General features: G+C 51.6%; 2 protein-coding genes across 3 annotated transcripts; one reads left to right on the top strand and one right to left on the bottom strand.

Moving 5' to 3' along the window:
* Positions 1 to 340: 340 nt before the first annotated feature.
* Positions 341 to 26,460, bottom strand: Cygb (cytoglobin). Of its 2 annotated transcripts, none has more exons than XM_074045064.1 (4): positions 26,354 to 26,460; positions 4,301 to 4,532; positions 3,797 to 3,960; positions 341 to 1,531 (listed from the first exon to the last, which is right to left on the bottom strand). In XM_074045064.1, exons 1-4 carry the CDS (start codon positions 26,443 to 26,445, stop codon positions 1,498 to 1,500), a joined length of 522 nt encoding a protein of 173 aa, XP_073901165.1. In that variant the 5' UTR covers positions 26,446 to 26,460; the 3' UTR covers positions 341 to 1,497. The 2 variants fall into 2 exon arrangements, with proteins under 2 accessions (XP_073901165.1, XP_020018091.1); XM_020162502.2 differs by lacking the exon at positions 26,354 to 26,460 and adding an exon at positions 9,082 to 9,313.
* Positions 9,697 to 20,573, top strand: Prcd (photoreceptor disc component). Its single transcript, XM_020162501.2, has 5 exons — positions 9,697 to 12,161; positions 12,421 to 12,486; positions 14,420 to 14,500; positions 14,859 to 14,951; positions 19,823 to 20,573. Exons 1-3 carry the CDS (start codon positions 12,088 to 12,090, stop codon positions 14,439 to 14,441), a joined length of 162 nt encoding a protein of 53 aa, XP_020018090.1. The 5' UTR covers positions 9,697 to 12,087; the 3' UTR covers positions 14,442 to 14,500; positions 14,859 to 14,951; positions 19,823 to 20,573.

The following is a 26,460-nucleotide window of genomic DNA, read 5'->3' as shown; positions in this document are numbered from 1 at the left end:
CTCACAAATCCCCAGCTTCTAGTTTCCAGCCCCGGGTTCCTGTTTAACAAGTGAGGGGCCCCAGAAGCAATCTTCAGTCCCAATTTACTTTGTTTTTTGTTTTTTTTCCCTCTGCAGTGCTTGGAATCAAACCCAGGGCCTGTGCATGTTAGGCAAATGTACTATCACTGAGTTACATCCCCAGCCCTCAATCCCAATTTAGAGGGGTCCTGATCAGCCAAGGCTAAGACACAGGTGAAAGGGTGCTGTTGGTAGGGGGAACGGGGGACTTGCAAGTAGAATGTCTGAACTAAAACTGAGGAGGGGGATAGAGGCGAAAGCAGGTGACAAGAAAGACAAATGCAGGAAGAATGGCATGTTTAATGACACAGCTGGGTCTGGTTACAAACATTAAAACTACAAAAGGAGGACAAGCAGTTACGGGATGGCTGCACGAGGATGGGACAGGAGGGGACACAGGCACAGTAGCCACTGTAGCAACACATCCTTCAGGATGATACACGTGACCAAGGGGCACACACGGGGGTCCCCAGAGAGGCTGATGGGTGGGGAGGACCGACTGGCAGCCTGGAGGAGGGCAGAGAGGGAGAAGCCCTCAACTCAGAACCAAGGGGAGAGCCAGAGACTTTACAATCCTGAGGCCTCCTGGTTCCAATGGTGACAGTGCAGATGAGGCCCCTCCCCTAGTGGTCATCCTGTCGGGATTTTCTGTACCCCTCCATCTGCCCTTTTCCTTGCCCATTGTAGAGCAAATTAGTGAGCCAAATCCTCTTCTGGGGAGGGTGGGGGAGCCTAGAGGTGGAAAGCAGGAACGTTGGGAGCTGGTCAGAGTGGGCTGGACTTTGCCTGTAGGCTAGGTCACCCCAACCTTATTCATCTTGCCAATCCTCTGTACTGCCATGGGACTTCCTCCTGTGCCAAATCACACTACTGTCTGCCCAGAAGTGGGACCAGGGGCCCTTCCTGCCCCACACAGAGGGAGGCAGGCCCAAGGCTTCCAGGTCCGCAAGTACACGATAGGTATGTACGTATATATATATGCATATATATATTTATATAGAGATTGTATATAGAATATATCTGTATATATGGTAGACATGTGCATGATACCGTAGATGGTGAGGAGGCCTGTATGTGGGGCGGCAGAGCAAAACGGGGCTGGGTCCTTCCTGGAGTGACTCACATTTGTCCCTGCTTCCCGCCAGCCGCTCAGCTAGGTCCCTCTCTAACAGTGAGTAGAAAAGCTAAGAAGAGAGGGTCCCTCTGCCAGGTGGAGGGGTCCCTGCCCGCCCCACTGCACTGGGTCAGCATCCGGGCAGCCAGTGCTGCCTCCTGGCAGCTCAGAGGACTGTGGCCGTGGCTGAGGCCTCCTTCTGGGAAGACGAGTCGGGGTTCCTCCAGCTTCCTTGGCACCCAGAAATGGAGGGTCAAGGAGGGTCTTCAGAACTCGGCCTTCTGCTCAAGGTGCTGCCAGGGAGGGGGGAGCTGGGCAGGATCCTATGGCCCTGAAGAGGGCAGCGTGGTGGGTGGGCTGTGGACGAGACAGGAGATGGTGGAAACAAGTTACAAAGGTCCAAAAAGGAGACCAAGACACCTGGGGTGCAGGGAGAGGGATCTGGGGCTGGTGAGGCAGGCACTGTCTGCTGGGTGAGACCCAGTATGGTGCAGTTGAAAGCCACTGTTAGACCCCAATTCTAGTTCCCCTTTCTTTTCCAGAACTATGTGACCTTAGGCAAGTCTGGTGGCTTATGAGCATATCAGATTGTTTCCTCTAAAATGTGGATCATATCTGCCTTGCTTGCCTGTGTGAGCATCGAGCAACATAAACTGTGTAAAAAAAAAAGTGTTCCACAAACTGCAAAACACTGTACACATGTGAGCTCTTTTCCTATTCCTTCTGCAACGCAGTGCAACCTGTTTGGCTGGTCTCACCCTCCCTTGGCCACCCATGTGGAGCTCTGTGCATGAGCCCCTTTGAACTTGCTGACCGCCTGGCCCCCTATCCCACCGCCCCTCCACCCACATAGAGGCGCACACACCCTGAAGCAGAGACGGTTCAATAAACAGTGGCGTCTGGCTCACACTGCATCCCTGATAAGAGAAGTCGGCTCTAACTCCATTCCGCTCTGTGAGCCCAGATGGACCCTGGCAGTAGGCTTGGTCTGAAGGACTTGCCTTTTGGGAGTCCTACACCCATGACCCAGGAGACTAGGGATGGGAGTGAGCTGTAAAGGGACAAGGGGACAATCCCAAGACTGGGAGAACCCAGATGGAGGCAGCTGGGCCTTGGCCCATCCCTATCTCTATTCTGTCCACAAGGAGTGGAAAGGGGCAGATGACGCTGTGGTGGTTTCCTGACGTTTGGGGTTTGGCGAGATCGGAAGTCCCTGGGGTCCAGCTGGGGCAGGAGAAGGGGGGGGCGCTGGCCATGTGTTTCTCATTCATTGGGGCTCATCCAGCAATCCCTGCAGTCCCTCTAGGCTCCTGTAAAAAAAGCCCTTTTCTCGAAAAGCAGGAAGTCTTGTCTCCTGGCTGTAAACAAACTCATCTCAGCAGTGGCAGTGGAGCCTGCCTGGGGAGGGGGTGGGAGGGAGGGTATCCCTCCCCCACCTTCCCCCCCACCAGCTCTTTCCTGACCCCTCCAAGTGGGTGACAGCTGCAGGTGTAACTCCGCTCTCCCAGTGCCCTCCTCTGGCAGGTAAAAATCTCCTGCTTGCTTCCCATCCACTCCAGAGTCTGGGGCAGGCCAGGGCCCAGCTGTGCACATCTGGAGTTGGCCTGGCTGCAGCCAGCTATTCCTGGGAACTTTGCTCTCCTGGGGAAGGGAGGAAGGGGGAAGTAGCTCAGCCAGTTGGTCAGTTGCAGGAAGGGCAAGCAGGCCTGGTCTCCCCAGTGCCGTTGGGGACGTCCGTCCTTCACAGCACTGTGCCAGCAGGCACGGGGAGGGGGGGGTGGGCGGGCCTCAACGAGCCCGGGAGGAGATGCTGCCTTTTCCACGGGAATCTGCTGGGAATGTTGCCCTACAACGCGTGTCCCCCAGCCGCTGGCTGACCTCTGGTTCCCATTCCCGCCTCTGCTCCTCAGTTCTCCTTCCTACTCCAGCACTGCCTCCGCCCTTCCATCCAGCTCCCAGAGACAGCTGCCCCTTGGGGGCTCGGTGGGGGCTGGAGTGTTCCCAGCCATCATGTCTGAGGGCTAGCCCTCCCCTCAGGCACCCAGTCAGCAGAGTCACCGAGGCTGGCCATCCTCCTGGAGTCCAGAACTGGGAGCTGGCCTCCTGGGTCAGGATGGAAGTAAACACCACCCCTCACCCCGGTAGTGTGTATGTGAGTGACACCCATGTAGGTCCCGCGTGGGCCTGGCATGTGTGCATATGTACACATCCTCGTGATCCTCCTGGCTCCAGCCCTGTTGAGGCAGAGGGCGGACGGGAACATTGGTCAGCACTGGATGAAAAACAAGCCCATGGGACTGGTACCCAGGGAGGAAGTGGACAGAGATAGCCTGGGCAAGCATCCCTTGCTCTAGGGAAGGGGAAGCACTGCTGGGGGAGAGAATTTACTCAGTAGCTTACAGCTCTGTGCAGTTATGAGCTGGGGCTGGGACCAGAGGGCCTGAAGTCAGAGGGGAGCAGTCTTGTGCCTGCTCTTAAATGTGGCAGCCTCTTGCTGGCCTTAAGTGTTCCTGTCTCCTAGTTGGCGTGGTTGGCCCTGGGTCCCAGGAGAGATAGCAGGCCTAGGGGACAGGAGAGGACATGGCAGGGAGGTTGCCCAGCCCACCCTCACCCCCTCCTCACGTGGTGGTGTTGGGGACCTGCTGTACCCAGCCCACTTCCTTGTAGGCAGCGGTCACGTGGCTGTAGATGAGGCTACGCAGCTTGGCCCAGGCTCTCTGCGTCTCAGGTGGGAAGTCATTGGCAAACTCCTCGGCAATCACCTCCAGAATGACCCCAGAGAGGATCTGGAGGCAAAGGGAGGAAGGAGGAGTGAACACTTGCTTGCCCTGCCCTGCCTCCAGCAACCCCCAGGACCCCCTGCTGTCATTCTCACAACCCAACTGTCTGGTGGCTATGGGAGCCAGACACTTCTAAGACAAGAGCTGCCCTGGACACAGCCCTCCAACCTGCTGTGGAGTGCTACCCTCCCTGTCATCACCACCACTCTGGGGGACGATGCTGGCAGCCCAGGGGTCACTTCTCCTATCCAGGGAGCCCTCCCAGAGCCCATGGGCTGGGGGGCCTGTGGCACAGGGGGCCCGGGGACTCCTGTTGTGGGGGCAGCAGCACTGTCCAGCCACGTACCTTGAAGTACACAGGTTCCACTTTGTGCTTGAGGGCATGGGCTTTGCCCACGAGGGCCAGCACAGAGGACACCTTGTCGGGGTCGTGCAGGTTCTCCACAACAGTGTTGAGAGCCCCCATGACCCGGCAGGCATGCTTCCGCAGCTGGGGGCTCCGTTCCATTTCCAGGGGGTCCTCCATGTGTTTGAACTGGCTGAAGTACTGCTTGGCCGAGGGGAAGTTCACAAAAAACCTAGCAGGAGGCATGGGGTGGGCGCTGAAGCACACAGCCACTCCGGGCCCCCCTGAAAGGGCAGGATGGGGGCACGGGGCACTGGAGAAGCAGGAGCCACCCCTCACCCCAGTAATTGTTTTCACTACCATATGTAGTTGTCCTTCACTTCTGACCCTCTCTCTGCCAGGCCCACCCTCTGGACTTGCTCAGGCTGGTGACTTCCTCTCCCAGCCTTGGAGGCCCTCACAGCTAAGCGGGTAAGAGCTTGGGTTTTAGAACCACGGCTCATTTATTCAACTTTTGATTTTCTTAGAGATGGGGTCTTGCTGTATTGCCCCAGGCTGGCCGGGAACTCCTTGGGCTCAGTGATCCTCCTGCCTCAGACTTCTGAGTAGTTGGGATTACAGATGTGCACCAGCTTAAATGCAGTCTTTCTTATAATAAAAGTTAGAGTTCTCATTCTGAACAAAGTAAGGCAGAGGTTGATCTCCTTAAGGTCACTCAGCCAGTGATAAGAAAAAATGAGGCTTAGTCCTCTTCCTCCTAGCTCAGACTCCTCCCCCCTTGCTACCCTGCAGTAAATATTGACTGGCTGACTTAATTAAAACGGCAATTGATTTTACCTGCTTGGTGTGGTTCTATAATTACTTCATGTCTGTAAGTCTCACCTCCTCCATGAAGCCTGTCACCTTTGCAGCAGACCTTTGGCCTTCCTAGCTCTAGCCCTTCCCCTCTCCTGTTGATCTGAAATTGTCTAATTGCCCCTAAATACTGCTTATTAGGTCACTCTCATGCTCAAAAACATTCATTGGTTCCCTATTTATTGGTCAAAACTCCTAAGCTGGAGACTCCAGGCTTCTTCTTCTGTCCTATTTCTCCAATACCATGTCCACATCGTCCCCTATCCTCGAGTCATCTCTGGCGCAGCCCAACAGCCTGCCCTTACCACTGGCCAGCCTTCTTTTCCCCTCAATGGAATGCCTCCCTGACTCATTTGCCATGGCAGATCTGCCCCTCCCTGGCCACCCAGGCTGACTGGGGCCACTGTTGTTTTCTTGAGGCCATTGGTACTGTCCAGGTGGCTTTCTCTGTCACCCTTTCAGTCTGTTGGACTAGATCCCAAACCCACAAGCAGAGGCTGGGACTCACCCTTTGACCCATGGTCCTGAGGTGTGCAGAGGGACGAGGACATTTGTAGCTCCTCTCCCCTGAGGTCTAGGTGTCACAGAAGAACTTCCATGACTTAATGGAGTGTCTTGGCCCTGTCTCTTCAGGTGTTCTCACCCCTCTGTTGTCCCCCTTCGTGACGGGAAAGAGCTAGCAGCCTTAGAGCCAGCCCTTTGGCCAGGCCATGAGTCTTGGATGTGAGAGCAAGACAGGTGCAAAGCATGCATCTGGCCAGGGGAGTTTCTGCTAGTGACCAGGGCACAGCCTATGTGCAGACCCAGAGGCCCCTCCCAGAGGCTGGCTGTGACTTTAAGCAAACCATTCGATGGCCTTCCTGTGTGCAGAAGTACCAGGGGAGTCCTCTGTCAGGTTCCTTAATAGATGGGTGGGTGAAGTCAGAGGAGGCAATGGGTCTGGAAACGCACTGGCTTCTTCTGGAGAAGCATTATAATGACTGACAAATGTGAGTATCCCACATTGGACTTAAATAAGCATCTCAGACCTTGGGGTTTTATAACTGCAATAACATGTTTTTGTTTTGGCCTGGTGTGTTAGAATTTGCAAGGCAACTCTGCCTCTCTGATTGCATTTATTTGCCATAACTAAGCAGTATTCTTAGGTCCACTTTACTCCTAAGGACATTACAGGGACATCTGCTGTACGAACTCCTGAGCTTGGCACTGCTTTGAGCCCCTCTATGGACTAGGGACTGATACCCAAGGTGGCTGCACCAGGAGGGAGCCAGGTTTGGATAGCTCCCCCAGAGTTCCTGGAAAGACTGCTGTGCAGGGGGATGGGTCTGAGACAAGGGTGAGTCTCCTGCCTCAACACCCAGCACCGTGTTGTGATCCTAAGGAATGACAGTCCTGGGGAGTCCTGGCCTAGAGCCCTGCTTCTGGGCCAAAACAGTGTATGTGTGTTGGGGGTGGGGGGCTCTGCTCTGCTCTGTCATCTGGCTTTCCTCTCCAGCCCCACTTCCTTCCGACCCTCCCAGACTGGCCAACGCTGCCAGGGAGAAGCCTCAGCAGCCAGCCTTGGGGAAGTTTCTCAGCTCTCAGAGGCATCTGGGCTTCCAAGAGCCTGAAATAGGCTTGTCTGAGTATGAGGGGGAAGGTGTCAGCGTTACAACCAGGAGGGAGGGTGGGAGTCCCTCTCAGTCTCCTTCCTGGCAGGGAGTGGAAGTGTGAGGTCTGCTTCAGACCCTACCCTATGGCAGCTCCTTCTCCTCAACCACCATCTGGCCTGCTAACTTCTCATGGTGGGGTATGAGGTGCCCAGCAGGCTGAAAAGGGCGGTGGAGGGAGTTGAAGAAGGTGGTGGTCAGAGGGCCAGTCTCAGGTAAACATGCAGGCTGAGGTGTGATCATTTTCATGAGCACAAGATCAGGAAGAGGGGCCCTGGGAGGCCATGAGACGCTAATGGGTCTTGTCCCTATTCCTTTTCCACCTCTTTCCTTTAGTCAGTGTCAGAGCAGACAACAGGAGGAAGACAAGGAGGGGATGGTAGGTGTCATTTGGAGCTCCCAGGAAGTGGCTGAGATGGTGGTGGCCCAGGTTGTTGGGGTGGGCTCCAGGCAACACAGGGATAGGATCAGGGAAGCATGACCAGATGTGTGATGGTCACTCAGGTCTTCTTAGATTAATTGTGGGTCCTTGGGCTGACCTCTGAGTATATTAGTAAATACCTCTCCCAGATGAGTCCAGTACCCTCAGTGTCAAGAATGGGTAACCAGAAGGGGGATGGAGAGATAAAGAAAAGTATGAGAGAGCTAAGAGATCCAGAAACAGCCCTGCCCTTGGGGCTCCATCCCTTTCTCTGACTTCCCCTCCACCTTACTTACTAGTAAATGGCAACGGTCTGTGCAGAAAATCTCCAAGATTCTGTGGGCCCTGCCTCATTTTCTCTTAGCGACCCATGTGTGCACCCAGGCCCAGAGGGCTGTGTGTGGCATGTGTGTTGGCACATGGCTGAGAGTAGCCCTCTGGGATGCAGTCTGACACCTCTGCAGCTCAGCTCCCCACTGTGTGCTTGTGTGGGTGCTCAGACACTTCTGAGTGTCTGAGACTTCAGGACTGCAATCTCCTCTTAGCTTCCGGCCACCCTGGAGGGGTGGCTGGACCTGGGAGCTCTGAGAAGGCAGTGGCTCCCTGAGGAAGCCTCCTGGAATTCCTCCCAAGTGCTTCTCACTCTTTGCCTCCCAAATCTATTTCTGAGTTGGAACGAGGGCACATCAGCATGGAGCTGGGTATGTCCCAGGCTTGGGGGAGGAAGAAGGGAGAGAGAGACAAGGGGAGAAAGGGAGCCAGAGACCCGGCCAGGATTGGGAGACAGATATGCACGAAAGATGTCTTTCCACAGCAAGGTTTCACCCCATCCTCACATTGCAAGGCTGCCCTGCTCTGCCCCAGATTTGACAGCTGCCCTCTGCCGAGGACAGGGATGAGGTCTGTGTGGCCTGGGCCTCTCCGCCTAGCTATGGGTCCTACACACGTGGGAACAGTCTAGATTTGATTTGTAGTTACAGTCAGTTTCCAGCCTTTGGGACTTGAAGACATCAACTCTATAGGAGTGGCATGTAGGCACAGTAGTCCCACAGGTGTGGGACTACTGTATCACCTGGGTGAGGTCCCCGAGGCAATGGTGCTAGAGTGAAGAGTGACCCCTGAGCCACAGATGCAGCATTTCCTCCTAGCCCGGGGAGGTGGGGGGTGGGTCCAGGCCCTTCTCTGTTTCCTTGAAGCTTCTCGGCTCCCTCACCACATCCAGCAGGAACTGTAGCCCAGGGGACTATTTGCATCTCTACTCACCTGTGCCTCACCTGGTGCTCCCTGCTGGCCCTCCCCCTTGGGGCAGGAAGCCCGGAGAGCTGGACCTCAACGTCTGCTCCTGACCTTTACTCTTCGGATCTTTGCTCTGCTCTTTCAACTGGCTAGCTGGACTGGTGTGGGTGTGGGGGGGGGGCTGGGGGGGTCTGCTCCTCTTTGAACCGGGTCTTGACTGAGCCTCAGTTTTCCCTGTCTCTAAAATGGGGAGTCCCTACTACCCCCTTTGAGGGACTGGTGAAAATGTGTGTGAATGCAGCTTGGTGGCTGGGGTCGCTGGGGAGGAAGACCGGTTGAGCGAGGAGTTCTGAGGCCAGTGAGGGGAGGGAGTCGAGGTGCCTTCCTATGTCTGGTTCCTAGTTCCCTGGTGAGCCCCACGCCCCAAGCCAGGAAAGGTTCAGCCAGGCTTCTACCACCCCAAGGCGCCCCACGCTGCCCGCGCCCCCGCCGCCCCTATCCGGCCCCAATCGCAGCTGGGGAGGAGGCGATGGAGCCCGGACCCGGGCCGAGCCCGCCTCTGCCGGGAGCCGCTGCCGCTCTCCCTGCCCTGGGCCCGGCCGGCCTGGGGCGACACCTACCTCACCAGGATGGCCACCCCCACGTCCTCGCAGTTGGCATACAGCCGGGCCCACGTAGCCTGCACCGCCTTCCTCTCCGCCTCGGACAGCTCCTCGCTCCGCTCCCTGCGCTCAATCTCCATCTCGCCCGGCACTTTCTCCATGAGCAGCTGCAAGCCCAGCCCGGCTTCGCTCAGCGGCGGCGGGGCGCGGGGCGCGGGGCGCGGGGCGCGGGGCGCGGGGAGCCGGGGCCGACTGCGTGCGCCGCGGGCGGGCGAGGGGTAGAGCGCCGGAGGGAGGGAGCGAGTGTCTGTGCGCTGGGTGTGCGTGTGTGTGTGTGTGTGTGTGTGTGTGTGTGTAGGGTATATTGCGGGGGGCGGGGGACCGCGAGCGGGGGGCGGGGATGTGGTCTGCTGGAAAAATGTTAAAGAAAATCAATCCGCTCCAAACCCCTGGTCCTGTGTCGGTGAGCCAATGCTGGCAAGGTGAAGGCTGGGCGGGGTGGGGGCGACGCGGCTGGCGCCTGCCCGCCCACCCACCCGCAAGGCCGTGGCGGTCCCGCCGGGCGGGGCGAGGGGTAGGTAGGTGTGGCCGATGTGCCGAGGGGTCTACAGGAGGATCCGGCGGTCACGCGGCACTGGGCGGCGCGGGCCACACAGGAGTGCGCCCCGGCGGGTGCGGGACTCGGGCTCCGGGTCCCGGCTCCGCTGCGCACGGTGTGGGACGCGGCGGGGAACTGACTCAAAGTCAAGCACTCCCAAGGCGTTTGGCGTCCGCCAGCCGCCCGAGGAGGCGAACGCGAGACCCACCGCTGGCCGAGCTGGGCTCCGTTCGCTCCAGCCCTCCTCAGCCTCTGGACCCAAGCGCTACTCCCACAGCTCCGGCCCTCCAGACTCTGGAAGGTTCAGGACTTGGGGTCGTCTCCCTGCCCACCTGCCACTCCGGCTGTCGGAACTTCAGCACACCTCCAGCCTCAAGCGCCAGAGGTCGGGGCCACCCCTATCCCCCTTTCTTGCTGACGAACACCCGCTCTCCCTCCGTGCTTGCAGGCAGCAGAAAGAAATTCTGGGTGTCCAGTTAATGTCAGGCAGGCCAGAACCAGGCGCTGCCCTGAATTTCGGCCCTGGTGGTGACAGAGTAAAGTCTGAATGGGGTATGGCAGAGTGGGCCTGGGGGCCCAGAAGTTTTAAGACAGGCACAGGACAATGGAGACATTTCGGTCGCTATCAAGGCCCCAATCTGGAGACAGGAAGACACATCGTTCCTCCGCCAGCTGTTTAGGGAGGTTTTTATTGGGCCAGCGGTGGGGACCGTGCCCCTTGAGAGACCCGGAGTCCCCAACCTGAAGGAACTGCTCAGTCTTGGGGATGGCCAGGTCTCACCTCTGACTACTGATGCCTGGTGGAGTGGCTCAGGTGGTAAGAACACCTGTCTAGCAAGCCTGAGGCCCTGTGACCCCCGGTGGAAGCTGGAGTCCATAAATGACCTTCAGTGCTTGATACAGATGTCACAGTACATGTGGAATGTCTCTGGTTTTCCATAAACCTCCCTTGAGAGTTTGCTCACAGCTGGAGTCCCACTGTCCAAGCATTGCCAGGGGGTAGCTCTCCTCTTCAACTTTGGTTCCTGTCTGTTTAAAACCCAATTTCAAGGTTGAGAACCAAGGGAAGCAGTGAGAACTTGTACAGGCCCAGGCCCAGGCTCACCTGGGGCTCTCCCTAGAGCTCAGGGTTCCAGTGCTTGATGGACCCCTAGGCAGGAGGACTGGGACCACTGACTCCTACCTCAATTAAGGAAGGAAAAGGGAATGCCTTCTGCTGGTTTTGGAGGGGGTGGAGGAGAGTGGGGGTTCAGGTTCTTACATCACTCTCAGACCACATTCTAGCCCGCCGTCAGTGGCCCCTGTTCTGCACACACCAAACACCCTTGACAGTTTCCCAAAGCACCAGGTGCCCCAGAGGTCCACGGGAATGCAAAGAGAAAGCAGGAGAAATCTTTTTTTTCCTTTTTTTTGCAGTACTGGAGCTTGAACTCAGGGCCTACACCTTGAGTCACTCACTCCACCAGTCCTTTTTTTGTGATGGAGTTTTTCGAGATAGGGTCTCAAGAACTATTTGCCCAGGCTGGCTTCGAACCGAGATCCTCCTGATCTCTGCCTCCGGAGTAGTTAGAATTACAGGCGTGAGCCACAAACCCGGCTGAGAAATCTTCTTTCTATTGATTTTCATCTCATCTTTCACAAAATTTATGTGTTATCATGTAGGAATGTGTTTGTGCAGTAGTTTAGTATATGATTTTTAAGTTTATAATTTATATCTAAATTATACAATATAGTTATATAAGCTATATTTTATAATTCATATCTATTTTGTGAGTGCATACTTAAATTCTGTCTTTTACTGAAGAAAAGTCTGGAAAGGGTTGTTCAGAGTGTGGAACTGAGCCACCTTTCACTCTCTGGTTTTTGTGGCTTCATCAACAACTTTCTTCCCTTTTCCTGATGTAACATCTTTGCTCCACTGCCTCTCAGTTTCAGTTGCTGGAAGATGCTGCATGCTTTCATGTCAGCAGCCCTGGCAGTCTGCTGAGGGTCTGTCCTTCCTTAAGTACCTACAGGTTCAGAAGCCCCAGGCTCCTCTTTGAAGCTTCTCTGCTGCTTATTATTCCTTGAGTGCTCTGCACACAAGTCACTGTATGGTTGTCATTCGCTCAACTTGATGGCAGTCTAGACTAACCAGTGCCTTCAGGACAAGGCCCAGGTACTGTTAACTCTCTGTTCAATAGATAGGTGCCTCGAAGGAGCTTCACTTACCCCACCACTGGAGGGGAGATCTTGGGGCCAAGGAGATTAATCAGTCTTCACAAGGTCAGGGATGCTGACCCCACTAATCAGCTTGAGCCTCCTAATCCATCCTTGTAGGAGCCCCAGGAAGGTTGGCAGTGGTTTATGAGGAGCTGGCTGGGCCCATTCTGGCCCCTCACCTGTGGCCTGCAGACTGGGCCTGGAGGGGATGGGGCAGCTGAGCCATGTGCACCACCCTCTTCCTGCTGAGCACCTTGGTCATGCTTTGGCGCCGCCGATTTGCCAACCGGGTCCAACCGTGAGAAACTGACTAGGCTATGGGTTGGGGAGTGGGGAGAATACCAGGCTGGGATTCAGCTGAGGTGAAGATGAATAGGGCTGCCTGAACCCCCAGCCTAGCCAGTCTGGGAGGGGATTTGAAGAAAGCCCTGAGGGGTCACTTTTAGGGCAGGAGATGCCAGCTTGCAGCCTCCAGCTCCACAGTCCCTTGTGGCTAGGACGTGGGGAGGGGCTGGGTACTGCCCACAGCTCATCCCACCTGCTCTTTCCTCTTACAGAGAGCCCTGCAGAGTGGATGGGGCAGTTATGGGCAGCAGCTCGGACACAGACCAGTCCTCGGCCAGGTGAAGTAGAAGAGAGTCGGGCAGGAGAGGGAGGGTACTATGAAGGAAGCTGTTACTGTGTATAGCAGGCTGTGTGTGTGTGTGTGTGTGTGCCCTTCCCCTAGTTACCCTGTTCCATGTATGGTAGGCAGACTGGATGTCCGTTTTCACCAGGTGGGAGTGGGAGTGGGAGCCCCTAGCCCTTTCCTCTGGCCTAAAGCCCTGCTGCCTTGCTTCTCTGAGAGTGGATGTGGGGTGGTCGCAGGAAGACCTTCTGCCATAAGGCACAGAGGAGTGGAGAGAGGAAGAAGGCAGAGGCAGCTCTGTGTTGCTTCCCTTGCCTGTCCTTGTCCTTCCCTCCCCCTCTGCCCCTCTGGCCCCTGCCTGCCTCAGCAGCTCCCTGGCCTGAACCTCCAGCAGGATTCGCTGTCCAGTCCCCAGTAGAAGTCAATAGAGCCGATAGAGCCAATAGAAGGCTCAGGAGGAGCATGACATCATCAGCATTGAGTGCCATTGGCTGGGCAGCCCTGCGGGCGGGTCGCTGTCTCCTGGGGCCAGAAAGTTAACTCTTCCCTCTGCTGAAGCCATGTGGCCTCTGGGGAGAAGTTGTGAGCATTGGCTTTGCAGTGTCCTTTGACCACAGAGGCGCTCATGCCCAACAAAACACTGAAAAAAGTCAACCAGTACCTATTAATGTATTTCTAAGACGTGCTTTACGTGCATATGGAGCCTGCTATGTGAGAGGCCTGTCTGGGGCTGAACTCAGGGCCCATGCTTATGAGGCAGGCAGTCTATCACTTGAGCCACTCTCTCAGTTCTAAGGAAACCAGGAACACATAAGGTCCTGTGCATCTTAGGGCTCTGGGGCGTACTTAAGGGGCTGGAACAGTTAGTATGCTTGCCCGTGACTTTCTGTGTCTGCAATGTGTCCCTTAGATATGCGGAAACTGGCCACAGAGAGAACTTGATTCTATCTCTATGTCTCCCATTGTCTCAGTCCTGGGATTCTCCCGGGTTTGGGTTGTCAGAAGGCCCAATAGGAAGAAGCCTTTGGCATGTATGGGAAATAGAGACATTTTTGTGACCCCTTTCCTGACTCAACTGTAGCTGAGATGTTTGTAGTGCCTGATTAATACTGCTAATTAAATGGACTGACATATATAAAATGACCATCACTGGGTCTCTACTGGAGGAAGCACTCACATGCCAGCTGGTCCTCACTATTGTTTGGACATGGAGTTGTTGAGTAGCCAGAATTTAAGCCCTGGTTCTCCTCTTACTAAGAGACTTTGGCCAAATTATGTAATCATTTTATTTCTTGTAGTTTGGGATTATTAACAGTGTGGCCATGAGGTTTTATGGAAGGCACAGAGCACCTGTGCCTTCTTCTCTTCTTTTATGCCTTGTGGGTGCTTTCCTCTTCCCCAGAGGTTTCTCAGATGGTAATTCTCTTAGAAGTCTCAATAACCTGAGGCTTGGCGAGGTGTGTGTTATTGCTTGTTAATGGCTAAAGAAACCTGGGAACAGGAGATTTGAATGTGGGTCTATCCAACTTACAGGCAGCCTGCCTCTTCTACATAAATAGGCTTAGCCCTCCTGGCAGGAGAAGAAAGGCCAAATTTGGGAACCATCTGGCCAGGTCCAGCCTGGTGTGGCTTAGCCAAAAGGAAACAGTTGCCTATTAACTCCTTGGGATCCAGTTACCTGGAAAAATTGGTCTGACAGAGGAACCAACTGCTGATGGAGCTGCCAGAGAAGGCTGGCTGGGATGGTAGAGGCATGAAATTTCTGCTTTCCAGTTCCACAGTCATGAGTTGAAGTTGTTCTTTAGGTGCTCCTGACCCTCAATACCGGGGTGATTGTCTAGGTATGGGGGTAGGAGGAAGACCAGAACCAGAAATATGGGAAGTTCATCCCCTTCCATCTTCTGACTCCAGTGCTTTCCTTTGTCCAGGGAGAAGGAACCTCTGAAGTAAGGCCTCACCTCCTCAGATAGGGCTCAGCTCCAGGGACTGGGATCTACTGGCCCAACCAGGTAGGGCAGGGCCAGGAGCCCTGGAGGGCAGAGGGAAGGGCTGGGGACAAGGAAGAAGAAACATGTAAGGCCCAGCCATGTGAGGGCACAGAAGGCAGTCTTCCGCTTTCGTGGTCACTGTTGGAGGCCGAGCATGAGGCTGGACTTGTTCATTCAGCTACCTTGAGCCTGCTTTGTTCCAAGTCACAGGACAAGAGTTGATTTGAAGAGAACAGGTGTGGTCCTGACCACATTTTTCAGGCTTGGGGATGAGGTGGCGATCATACTGGGGTCTGAAGGCAATCTGGAGACCTCTAAGGTGGTGCCTGGCTTTTGGACATGGGAGAAAGTGCTGATCTGTTTTGGCTTTCTGTTTCAGCTCAAGTCCTACTTCATCCCCTAGCCTAAGGAGGATGTTATGGGGGCAGAAGCAGCAGCAAGAGGGAGAATGGGAGAAGCAGCAGTGGAGAAGGTAGGTACCTTCTCGTCAGCCCCTGGACGGCCATGGCTGTGGGCCTTCTGAGCAAGGCCTAGCTGGGGCTGGTAGGAAGAACAGAGTGCTCTTGGACTCCTTCCCTCAGAGTTCCCTCTGCATTCCTCTGAGGGACTGTGGAGCCAGAGAAGGCACAGAGAGAGAGACTTTCCAGTGTCTATGGATTAACACCAGGGCAGCCCAGTAGCCCAGGCAAGAGGCAGGAGCAGGCAGGGATTGAAGACACTCCAGGATCAAGGTACAGCTGATAGCACAGGTTATGTGGGAAGGGCTTCCATTCATTCTGGAATTCAGTCCTCACCAGAACTCACTGAGACTGATAACACTACTATCCACACTTTGTAAATGAGAAAGCACACAGAGAGGCTAAGTGATTTGAAGTGGGGGATCCAAGGCTCATCTTGGGGCTATAGAACACAACCCAGCTTACAGTGGGTTGGGAAAGGTGGCTTCTGTTGGGCTGGCCACCTGTCTCTATTAGCTCAGGAGCTATTTTGTTAAACAAGATGTGATCTAGGGCCATGTTGGTGCCAGTTTGGTATGGTGGCACTTACTTTGTGGCATGTGCCTCTCCTCAGTCTTCAGAGTTTACCTTGTCATTGGTGGCTCTGCTGAAATTATCAATAAGAAAGGCCAAGCAGGGTGCCGGTGGCTCATGCCTGTAATCTTAGCTACTCAGGAGGCAGAGATCAGGAGGATGGTGGTTCAAAGCCAGCTCTGGGCAAATAGTTCTCGAGACCCTATCTCAAAAAATACCCAACACAAAACAGGGTTGGCGGAGTGGTTTAAGCGGTAAGAGTGCCTGTCTAACAAGGTAGTTCAAACCCCAGTACCACTGAAAACAAACAAACAAACAAACAAAACAACAGCAACAAAATCCCAAAACCCAAAAGACAAAACAAAACAAAACAACAAAAAAGAAAGCTCTGTGACTCGTCTGCCTGGAGCTGGATGGGAGCAACCATCAGCTTGTCCTCTGAATGTGCTCTGTGTTTGTGTGTTCGAGTGTGTTCCAAATGGGCAGTAGTGTGTGGGAAGGGAAAAGCATAACACTTGTTTTTGTCAGTGTGTTGACTGCTCAGTAACGTGGTGGCCTCCTTTGCCCCCAGCTGCTCTGCCATTTCTCTCTTTACAGTCCTGCCTGATCCTGAGCAGAGATAAAAGATTTCCGCTTCTGCTTCCAGATCCAGGCACAGACCCTGCAGGCAGCTGCTCCCAACTGTCTCACAGCCATTAATCTTCAAACCCCCCCAACACCCCCACACATGCGTCTCTCCTCTTCATCCAGCCCCCCACACCGGCCCAGCAGTGATGGCTAGCCAGGCAGTTCTCTAGACAGGAGCACCCAGTTGCAGCTCCACATGTGAAGAGAGGGAGGAAGAGCGAGAGCTGCAGCAGCTGAGAGAACCCACTCTGAGGCAGGGGAGGAGACTGCAGCCTGCTGGGGAGGGGCTGCTGGTACTGCAGGGAGCCTGGCTGGGATGTGTCATGCCGTGGGAGCCTCTCAAAGTAGGACAGAGAGGAGGCAGGGGAAGGTCACACCAGGGGAAGGAGCCTGCCAGAGCACCCACCTGACCCTGGCCATGAACCCACGGCCACCTGTCTCAGCTCCTGTCAGCTTGTCTTTCTCCTGGGATGCATGAGCCTCCCTGGTGACAGAACTGTCAGGCTGAGAGCCAGAGGGCACTGTTCCCAGGACCCTGCCTGTGTTCCCCGATCCCATCTTTGCACTCATTCTTTAATCTATTTGTCATGTTCCTGTCATCTCATCCTTGCATCGGCTCTCTGCCATTTCCAACTTGCCTGCCTCCTTCCAGTGGTCTGAGGAATTGTCAGGCCAAGGTCATGGAGTGGCACCGGGGTTGGCTCCGGGCCCAGACACACTTACTCAAGGCAGCACTTCTTTGCAGCCCTGTGCAGGAGATGGCAGATCCTCCCAGGATCCATTCCAAGTGATGGGTGAACAGGAAAGAGGAAGGGGCTGCTAGCAATGGGGATGTGGCTTCCTGGGCTTAAGGGTTGCTTGAGCCCTGGCAGCTGGGGTGCCATGTGGGATGGGAGGGAGGGGCTCTCTGCCCCCGGGAGCAGCCTGGCTTTGGTGGGAGCAGATTGTGTTTACACCTTCCCCACACACCCAACCCACACTTAGCTCTTATTCCCAGGGCCTCTCCCACCCCTGGGCTCTCTGCGCAATCTGCACATTTGCAGCTCTTGCTGCAGAAAGTTGCCTCCTTCAGCCTGGAACTTCACAGGAGGCTCCCAGGACCCAGGTGCCCTTCCTCAGCCGGCTAGTTCCCATCACAGGAGTGGATGTGAAGCCTGGGACAGGGGTGGACCTTGTAAGGGGGCACAGTCCCCACAGGGGCCGAGTCCTTTCCCTTCCTATTTACTTAGAAAGAGACACTGCTTGGAAATGGAGCAGGGATGTTTGGGGACCTGGTAGAGAGGGAACAAAGAGTCCAAGTCAGAGCACCTAATTTAACCTTGATTCCACCACACTGCCTCTGTGACCTTGGGTAGATTATAGCATGTCTCTGTGCCTCAGTTTCCTCCTCTGTAAGATGGAGCCAGTAGTTGTTTCCTCAGAGTTGTTGTGAGGGTTAGATAATGTATGTAAAGTGCTTAGCACACCTAGTGAGCTAATACAGCTTTGTGGGAGCTGAGAATTACTGCACGATGTCAGGATCAGAACAATTCAGATTCCTTCCCTCCCCATCCCATGGCCCGTCCTGCCCTGTCTCTTCATGTACACCATAGCTGGGCAATGGCAAAATGTGAAACAAATTAGAGGAGGGGAAAGGATGGGACTGCTGGGTTGGGGAAGAGCACCAACCAGAGAGCAACCTGTACGAGAGAGGCCATCAGAGCCTCCCAGTGTGCTCACAAGTCTATCTGAACCTCCGTGAGGGTCTTGGCCTGGACACCTCCCCGCAACTGGCCCTGCTTCCCCAATGAATTTCAGCTTTGAAGACAGGCGCTGGTTACCCTGATGCTTTTCCTTTCTCATCTGAATGCTGATCTCTCGGCAGGTGAGAGCCTGAGTGACAGGGAAAAGGCTGCTCTGAGCTGCAGGGTAGCAAAGGGCAGCAGCTAGAACAGGGAGGTGCTACTGTCTGTTACTTCTGTGACTGACACTCAGGATTGCTGCCAGTCTCTCCTGGAGACTGGAACATGACCAGAGAAATAATGAGGTGGCAGGAAGGAGCAAGGAAGTAGCCACAGTAGCTGCTGCTGCCCTGCATCACCCTGGGGTGCAGATGTGGCTTTGGGAAGAGTATCCACCTATCCCAAATATGGTGTGTGTCTATGTGTGTACAGAACAGTCCTGAGAAGGGCATACATCTAAGACTAGATAGGTAAGGCTGGTGCCCAATTTGAGGCAGGCAACGGCAGTGTGTCCCCCTGGTTTCACAGGTGTCCAGTGCCCCTTTTCAGGGCCCTCACTGATAGGAAGAAGCCAAAACTCTTGAGCTGGGGGAAAGTAATGCTTCCTTATGAACCACAGAACAAGGAGAATGGCAAAGTGGCTATTCTGAGGTTTGCATTCACACAATGATAATATCATTAATAAGACTATTAATAATGACTAACGTATCAAATACTTGTTATATGCTATGCTAGTGCCTTATTTATAAGCACTGTCTTATTTATGAGGCAGGAACTGTTGTTATCCTCACTTCCCCAATAAGGAAAGTGAAGTTCACAGAACTTGCTCAAGGTCACTCACAGCTCGCAGCAAAGCCAGGACCTGCATCTGGGAAATCTGATGCCAAAGCTTAGGGCAGTGAGGACCTGAGTGTAGAATCAGAGCCTGTGAGGAAATCTGGTGTGTGACTTTGTACAAGGGCACAAGGACTAGAGAGGTGGACCTGGCCATGTCTTAGCAGGCAGGCTAGCACTGCCAGGGTTATTCCCACTGTTCCATTTCATGGATTAACTAACAGTCAAGGGCAGACCAGACTCTGCCCTGAAAGCCCAGTTCTAGCCTGACAGTTGAGGGGAGCGAGGAAAGTTAGGATCCATCAGTGCCCCTCAGGGAAGCAGTGATGGCCAGTGGCAGTGATGACAGACAGCAAGGCCATCACTCACAGTCACTGCCACTGCCACTCTGTTGCCTCCTTCAAACAGGGGCAGGACTCTGGGGAGAGGAGAGGATGGCAGCCAGCAGCCCAGCTGGAGAGGAAGAAACTTGAGACGGAAAGCTGTTTTCATTTGTTTGTGTTTGCGGGGAGGTGGGGAGGCAGGGGGCAGGGCATGGAGCCCAAGGATGTGGCTTCAATGAGTGATCCACAAACTAGAAATGAGTCTTTGTGCTTAAGGACCACAAACCCTCTCTGTGGGGTACATGTGCCCCCTAGTGGGGATTAAGACTAGAGGGTGGCTAAACAATATAAAAAGATTTACTGACAGATTTGGAGTGCATGAGCCTGGGTGGGAGAGGCCAGTCCAGTCCTGCCTCTGTGTGAACGAACACACACACACACACACTCATATGCAGGGGTAGAAACCACGTGAACGAATCATTAAAAGAAATTAATGAGTCAGTCGTGGTGATCCATGCTTGTAATCTCAGCACTGAGGAGTCTGAGGCAGACCTCCCTGGACTACATAGAGACCCTGTCTCAAAAACCAAACCAACCAACCAAACAACAAAAGAAATGAGTATATTTGTTTTATTGTTGATGTACACGAATGTACGAACACTGTGTCAGGTGCTGGGGGTGACAGATTAATGAAAGGGGCAGTCTCTCCCTTCTGCCTAGTACCATAGAAAGATCCTGGTGTAGGAAGCTTAATTCTGCCCGTTCAGCCCTTCCTGCTCATGTGGTCTTTTGTTCTTTGGACCTCAGCTTCCCCATCCAAACATGTTGAACCTACACGAGCTAGTGCTAGAGATGTGAAGGACTAATGACCTCCTCAGGAAACGAATGGGCTAGTAAAATGAAGTGGATGGACCAGATGATCTCCAGGGGCCCCACAGATTTCCCCCATCAAGACAGACTAAAATGGACTGTCCGGAGGTGCTGACAAAGACTTGCCCACGTGACAAACATTTATGGAGTATCTGTGTGCCAGGATACAAAAATGGATTAAGATCTTCTGCCACAAATAACCAGAAAACTGAAAAATATAAGAAACAGACACTTGACAACAGGCAGCACACAGGACAGTGACCTCATGACTGTTTCAGCCTCTGCCCAGAGACAGTTCCCTGCCGATGGCTCAGGGAGGGAAAACCCAAGGAGGTGAGGAGACACTCTGACCTTCATAATGGTATTCACATAGAGCAGTGGAATCCCAAACAGAAACAATGAAGGCAATTCAACAGAGAAAGTCCTTTCAAGAGGATGCAGAAAGCACTAACAATAAAAGAAAAATAAATTGGGTTTACCAAAATTAAATATCTGCTCTTCAGAAGACTGGGAGGTAATATTTGCCAAGCAAATATCTGAGAACATACTTGCATCCAGAATATACAAAGAACGTTTACAATTCAATAATAAGGCAACACAATTTTAAAATTGGTGGGGGAAGGTTATAATAGCCACTATAGCAAAATACAGAGAAAGATTCTCAATGTCATAAAGCATCAGGGAAATACAAACCAAAAGCTCAAGGAGATACCACGACACCCCAATAGGATGGTTAAAGGTAAAGTCTGGCCGTGAAAGAGGCCAGATGTGGATCAGCTGTGACCCTATAGTATAATCACTTGTGCAATCAGTATGACAGCTTCTTGCAAACTAGTTGGAGAGAATGGAAACTTTTGTCCACAAGAAGATTTTACTAAAATGTTCACAGCCTTTTGTTCCAAACCGGAAATAACCCAAATATCCACCAACCTGCAAAGAGATAAACTGAGGCACATTAACGTAACGGAATAATACTCAGCAATAAAAAGGAAATGAACCATGGGTGCAAGCAACAACATGGATAAATTGAGAAACCAGACATAAAAAAAAGTACCTCTTGTTTGATTATATTTTGAAATTCTAGGACAGGCCAAACTAATTGATAGTGACAGAATGCAGATCTGTGGCTGACTGGGGCCAGGGCTAGATTTGGGGATGGACTGTTCAAACATAAAAAAGGGTATGAAGGTGCTCTTTGGGGTGACAGAAATGTTCTAAGTCTGGATTGGTATGATGGTTCTATGGGCATGTAGGCTTACTGGACTCTCCCATACATTTTGAATGGATGCATTTTATTGTATGTACATTTATACCTCAATAAAGATGACGTACAGAGTTAAAAGCAAAACAAGAATGAAGGTTTGGTCCTTGTCTTGCTCACAATCTAGCAGAATCACCAGAAATGGAAACAAGTAACCATAAAGCAGTGTGATGAGAGTACTAGAGGAAGCATGTCAAATAAGAACTCCCATTTGGTGAGTGCTTACTCTGCGCCAGGCACTGTGCCAAGTACCTTGGATACAGTCTTAAAACAGTCCTGTGAGGGCTGCATGGTCATTGGCCCCTTTGTTTTACATATGAGAACATGAGACTTAGAGATAGAGAAGTAGCTTGTCCAAAGTTTCTCAGCTAGAGTCAGCAGAGCTGGGGCTTTCCTCCAGGTTGGCCTGATTGCAGAGCACGTGCTAAACCGCCTGCCACAAGAAAGGTGTCATGAGGAAACAGCTCAGGGATTGCTGCAGCATCGTTGCCAAAGGTGGATCTAAGGTATTTAAGTATGAGTTGGAATCTGCCATGCAGAGAAGAGCATGATGGGAAGGGAATTTCAAGGCAAAAGGAATAAACATCACCACAAACAAAGGTTATGCAACAGCATGAGAAGGCAGGAGTTTCTGCGAATGGAGAAACATGTCCAGGAAATAGCAGATGAGTTCCAGAAAATATTACATATTCTTCAAAGTCGTCCTTTTTTTTGGGGGGGGGGTACTGGGGTTTGAACTCAAGGTCTCATAATTGCTAGGCAGGCACTCTACCACTTGAGCCACTCCACCAACCCAAATTAGTCTATTTTTTAAAAATCCTTTTTCAAGTAACATTTTTACCAGAGGCAACAACTCTGAAGATCAGGCAAGTAAAATGTACTGCTTTTCTTCCTGAACACTACCTGGAAGCACAAAAAAATAATCCACAACTCCAAGGTTGTTTATTTTCAATAAATAGGGTATAGTTGATTTATTTCTCTTCCTCCAGAAAGTTAAGAGTACATTCAGTGAACTGAGACTTTGCTGAATGTGATTTGTGGCAATGTTTTATGGTCCATGGGAAAAAAAAATCCTCTTATGTTTTCATAACGGTCTTTCTAGGTAGATGAACTGAAATCACTGGAGTTAGGCAAAAATGTTCCATTGTTATAGCATAGTCTTTTAGGAAACCCAGCATGGCAGTTGTGTATTGTATAACCAATACCCAACACAATGGAGTTATAAAGAGAAAAAGTTTCATTTTGGTTCATGGTTCTGGAGGTCTAATCTTTATTTGGGTCACAAGGCAGCACATCCTGATGGGAGTGCAAGGTGGAGCAAACTGCTCACCTCATAAGCCAGGAAGCAAAGAGATAGGAGGAAGAGGCTGGAGTTCCAAAATTTCTTTTAAAGGCATGTCCCCAGTGACCTGACAATCTCCCACCAAGCCCCACCTCCTAAAGATTCTATTGCCTCCTAATAGTGCCACCTTGGGACCAAACATTAAATACCCAGGCCTTTGGGGGATATTGAACATCTAAACTATAGCAGTGGTGGAGACCATCAGTGTTTGGCTGGATTGGCTGGCTCGATCTCAGTGCTTCCCTTACAAATTCCTTTAACCTTTCTGTACTTTGGCTTCCTCAGCTGCAAAATGGGGAGATAATGACAGGACTGTTGTGAGGATGTGAAATGTGAGAAGTCCCTAGAGCAGGGCCTGGCACAGAGGAACACTTCACATCCATAAATTGTTATTATTTCAGAAAGGTAGCTGTATACATCGAATCATTTTCTGTATTATGTCATAATCTATTCTTCCAGGGAATTATGAATATATAAAGAAAGATATGAAAAATATCAATATTTTAGGATGATTGTGACTCTAATAGAATACCCAACTTAAAATGACTGAAGTGGGGAGGGGGATTAAAGGAGAATGATGAAGGGGGCGGATTCAACTGTGATGTATGGCAAGAACCTTTGTAAATGTCATAATGTACCCCTAGTACAATAATAATACAATAATAAAAATTTAAAAATGACTTAATAGGATTTTATATTTATTTATTTTTTGCAATGGTGAGGATCAAACTCAGGACCTTGTGCATGCGAGGCAAGTGCTCTACCACTGAGCCACATCCCATGCCCTTAGTGTTTCTGAGACAGGGCTTTCTGCGTAGCCTGAACTCATGTTCCTCCTGCCTCTGCCTTCTGAGTGCTGGGATTACAGGTGTGCACCATCACGCCTGGTGAGATTCTCTTTTAAATCTCACATTCTGTATATCACCGAAACTAAGACACCATTGCTCATAAGACACATCCCATATTCAGAAATATTAAACATAAAAATGTGTCTCTGATTGAAAACAAAAGGTCTGAAGGCCAGGGGCTCTGGGACTGGCTATTTCTGCAACATCAAGGACTCCTGTTCTTTCTTCTTCCCAATCTGCCTTTACAGGCCTTTAGCTCTTGCTTTGAAGAAAGCCTCACAGATGCCAGATGGCAGCAGTAGTCCCAAGTGTCACATCTTCATAATGTCCCAAAACCAAAAGAGAGGCTGTTGTTTTTAAAAGCAAGAAAACTTCCCCAAACATGGCCAGGATTGCACTGTAGACAAGATGGAGGAAGAAGAGCTTCCAGCATACAGATGTACTTCCTGTGAAATCACTAGTACAACTGCTCCACGTGTAAGCAGTCAGCTGCTGGCGATACTGCCTCCCCTCCCTCGTGTTCTTATTAATGAAGTTAAAGATTCCTTTCACTATTAGGAAATTAATGTCAACATCACAAAGATCATTATCTATTATTGTGGGCTTCAGGTACCCCGTCTTAAATCCTGTCAGTGAGTGCCCAAATACAACAGCCCAGCTGACTAGACATTTTCTCTTTGTTTTCACAGCCTGGGTCCCTGAACAACACTGGGGACTTGTGCTATGTTCTGCTCCTTATCTATTGTCACTTATCACTATATTATGACTCTTCCCATGTTAATAAATACAGTTCTGTTCTAGTCTTGTAGAATGGCTGTATAATTCCACTATACTTAAAACTTGAACGTACTAGATCTTACAGCAGTGAGTGCAAACAATATCACAGTAACTTTAACACTTCATTCTCACCAGCTCTGTCCTTGGCTGCTCATTCAGGAATTCTAATGCAGTCTTTGAAGTTTCTCCAGTTATTTATGGACTGCCTCCACAGTTGTACCTCACATGTGCTCTGGCACAGGGCCTCTTGTATTTTGCTGCAGCCTCTTGCCCCCTTCCTAACTGCCCGTGGCACCTCCACTGGTTGTGACCTGCTGCTGTTCCACTAAGCACTACTGTGTGCTCGGCAGGTGTGAAAGCTACACAGTGACCTATGGCAGAATAAGGAGCAGTAAAGAAGGATTCTTACCACACATTGGGTGGCAACTAGTTTGGAGCCCAAGACAGCCTGGCTAGAGCCCAGAGTCTGTCTTCTAGAAATCAGCTCTCGTAGACTCTCTCATCTTCATTCTTCCTGCCACCAAGTTGCTACAAACAGTGGAGCAGGTGCCTGGCTTTTCATTTTAACATTTCTGATTTGTCCATAACTATCCTTGCTAACGTCAAAACTCCTCTTCCCTTCCCCTCTGCCATCCAAAGAAAGTTCTTATATATGAGAGCCATTCGTTCATGGTACAGAATAAGTCTGCAGTAAAAACAGTGTCCACAGGCTGAGATCAGACCCTGACTCTGCTAATTCCTAGTTGAATTTGGGCAATTTACTTCATCTCTCAATGCTTCTGTTTCCCAGTCTGTAAAATGGGATAGTCCTGATAGTATTTCACAGGTATTTCACAGGGCAGCTCTAGGGATTGAACGAGTTAATATACATAAGGTATTTGATGTGGTGAACAGCACCTAATAAATGTATGAAGTACTAACTACCTTTATTATCTTGCACAAGCAACTTTTTGACAAATTCCTCAGAATTCCCTCTCAAGTCTCAAATGAAAGGAACTTAGTTTGCAGAGAGAGGACACATTCTTCCTTTTAGTATTAAAATAAATTGTCTTCAAGGGAAAGATAGAGAAACCCAAGGACAAAAATTCCTGCTGAACAGATTAATGATTATTTGCTTAGTACCTATTGTGAGCACAGGCAGCCAAACATCAAACTGGGCATTGTGAAGGAAGTAAAAAGAAAAAAAAAAAAATTAAGAGACTTCTCCTGCCCTTGAAGAGCTTACAGTCAAATAAAGGAAGGTAAACATAAACCAAGTGATCATTTGAAAATAAATCCCAGCAACATATTGCTGTATACGGAATGAAATAATCCAGCTACATGACAATGGGGTGAGGGTAATGCAGACAAGGCTTTGTGGTCTTGACAATTTAAACTCATTTCCAAAATAGGTAAAAATTCTGGTCCTGACTCTGGTCCTTTGACCTTCAGAAGCCCGTTGCCGCTGGCTCACATCTGTACTCCTAGCTACCTGTGAGGCTGAGATGGGGAGAATCCAGGTTCAAGTCCAACCCTGTCAAATACTTCACAAGACCGCCCCCCACCCGCCATCTCCAAAATTACCAGAGCCAAATGGACCGGAGGTGTGGCTCAAAAGGTAGAGCACTTGCTTTGCATTGCAAGCGCGAAGACTTGGGTTCAAATCCCAATACCACCAAACAACAACAAAACTCGACCCCCGCATTGTACAATATACAAAAAACAAAAGTACAAACCAAACCCAAAAACGAAGCCAGGGCGGTGCCTAACAAATGACACTCAGAAGATCAGCGGGGGTTACATTATTCTCTGCTGTATTTGCAATTTAATTTGCTACTACCCCCTGCGCCCCTACTTGGGAAGGGGACCCCTGGGCGGCGCGGGGTTCCTGGGGACTCTGGTGCCCCCTGCCGCCCGCGCCCGGCCTCTCCTGTCTTAAAAGTACGAAGGATTCTCTCGGCATCTCCCTCCCCTTTACTAACCCAACGAGTCATCCCAACCAACCCTTCTCCGCCCAAACTAAAATCTGCAGAGCAATTAAAAATGAAATTCGGCCTGGCCTTAGTTTTCTCATCGGTCACTGCCGCTTCGAACTTTCTGCGCCTCCCGGTCTTGGCTGGCAATAGTCTGTGCGCTAAGCTCGGCGACTTTTTGGATGAAGCGACCATCACCTCGATTTTCCGACTGCGCGCGGTTCCCTACACACAGCAAGCTTCCCACCCCAAACCCTCTGCTGCCCCTGGTGGCAGCCACAATCTCACCTCGGCTCCGCAGTCACGCTGAGGTTGAGGCGGCTGTCTTTCGGTGACGGTCGTTTTGAACTACGCTTCCCATCATCCCTTTTTCTTACCATCGCGATATCTCAGGC

This window comes from Castor canadensis, chromosome 11, assembly GCF_047511655.1.
Source record: "Castor canadensis chromosome 11, mCasCan1.hap1v2, whole genome shotgun sequence".
Classification (NCBI taxonomy): Eukaryota; Metazoa; Chordata; class Mammalia; order Rodentia; family Castoridae; genus Castor; species Castor canadensis.
Note: the sequence above shows the minus strand (reverse complement) of the source record. Positions and strands in the feature narration are given on the sequence as shown.

Excerpts from the sequence above, each read along its gene's own strand:
- Cygb (XM_020162502.2), bottom strand. The coding sequence starts at position 9,224 with ATGGAGAAAGTGCCGGGCGAGATGGAGATTGAGCGCAGGGAGCGGAGC. Across the intron at positions 4,533-9,081 it reads GGGGTGGCCATCCTGGTGAG|GTTTTTTGTGAACTTCCCCT; the intron begins GTAGGTGTCGCC and ends GCCTCCTGCTAG. Across the intron at positions 3,961-4,300 it reads TGGAACCTGTGTACTTCAAG|ATCCTCTCTGGGGTCATTCT; the intron begins GTACGTGGCTGG and ends CTTTGCCTCCAG.
- Prcd (XM_020162501.2), top strand. The coding sequence starts at position 12,088 with ATGTGCACCACCCTCTTCCTGCTGAGCACCTTGGTCATGCTTTGGCGC. Across the intron at positions 12,162-12,420 it reads TTTGCCAACCGGGTCCAACC|AGAGCCCTGCAGAGTGGATG; the intron begins GTGAGAAACTGA and ends TTCCTCTTACAG. Across the intron at positions 12,487-14,419 it reads ACAGACCAGTCCTCGGCCAG|GGAGAAGGAACCTCTGAAGT; the intron begins GTGAAGTAGAAG and ends TCCTTTGTCCAG.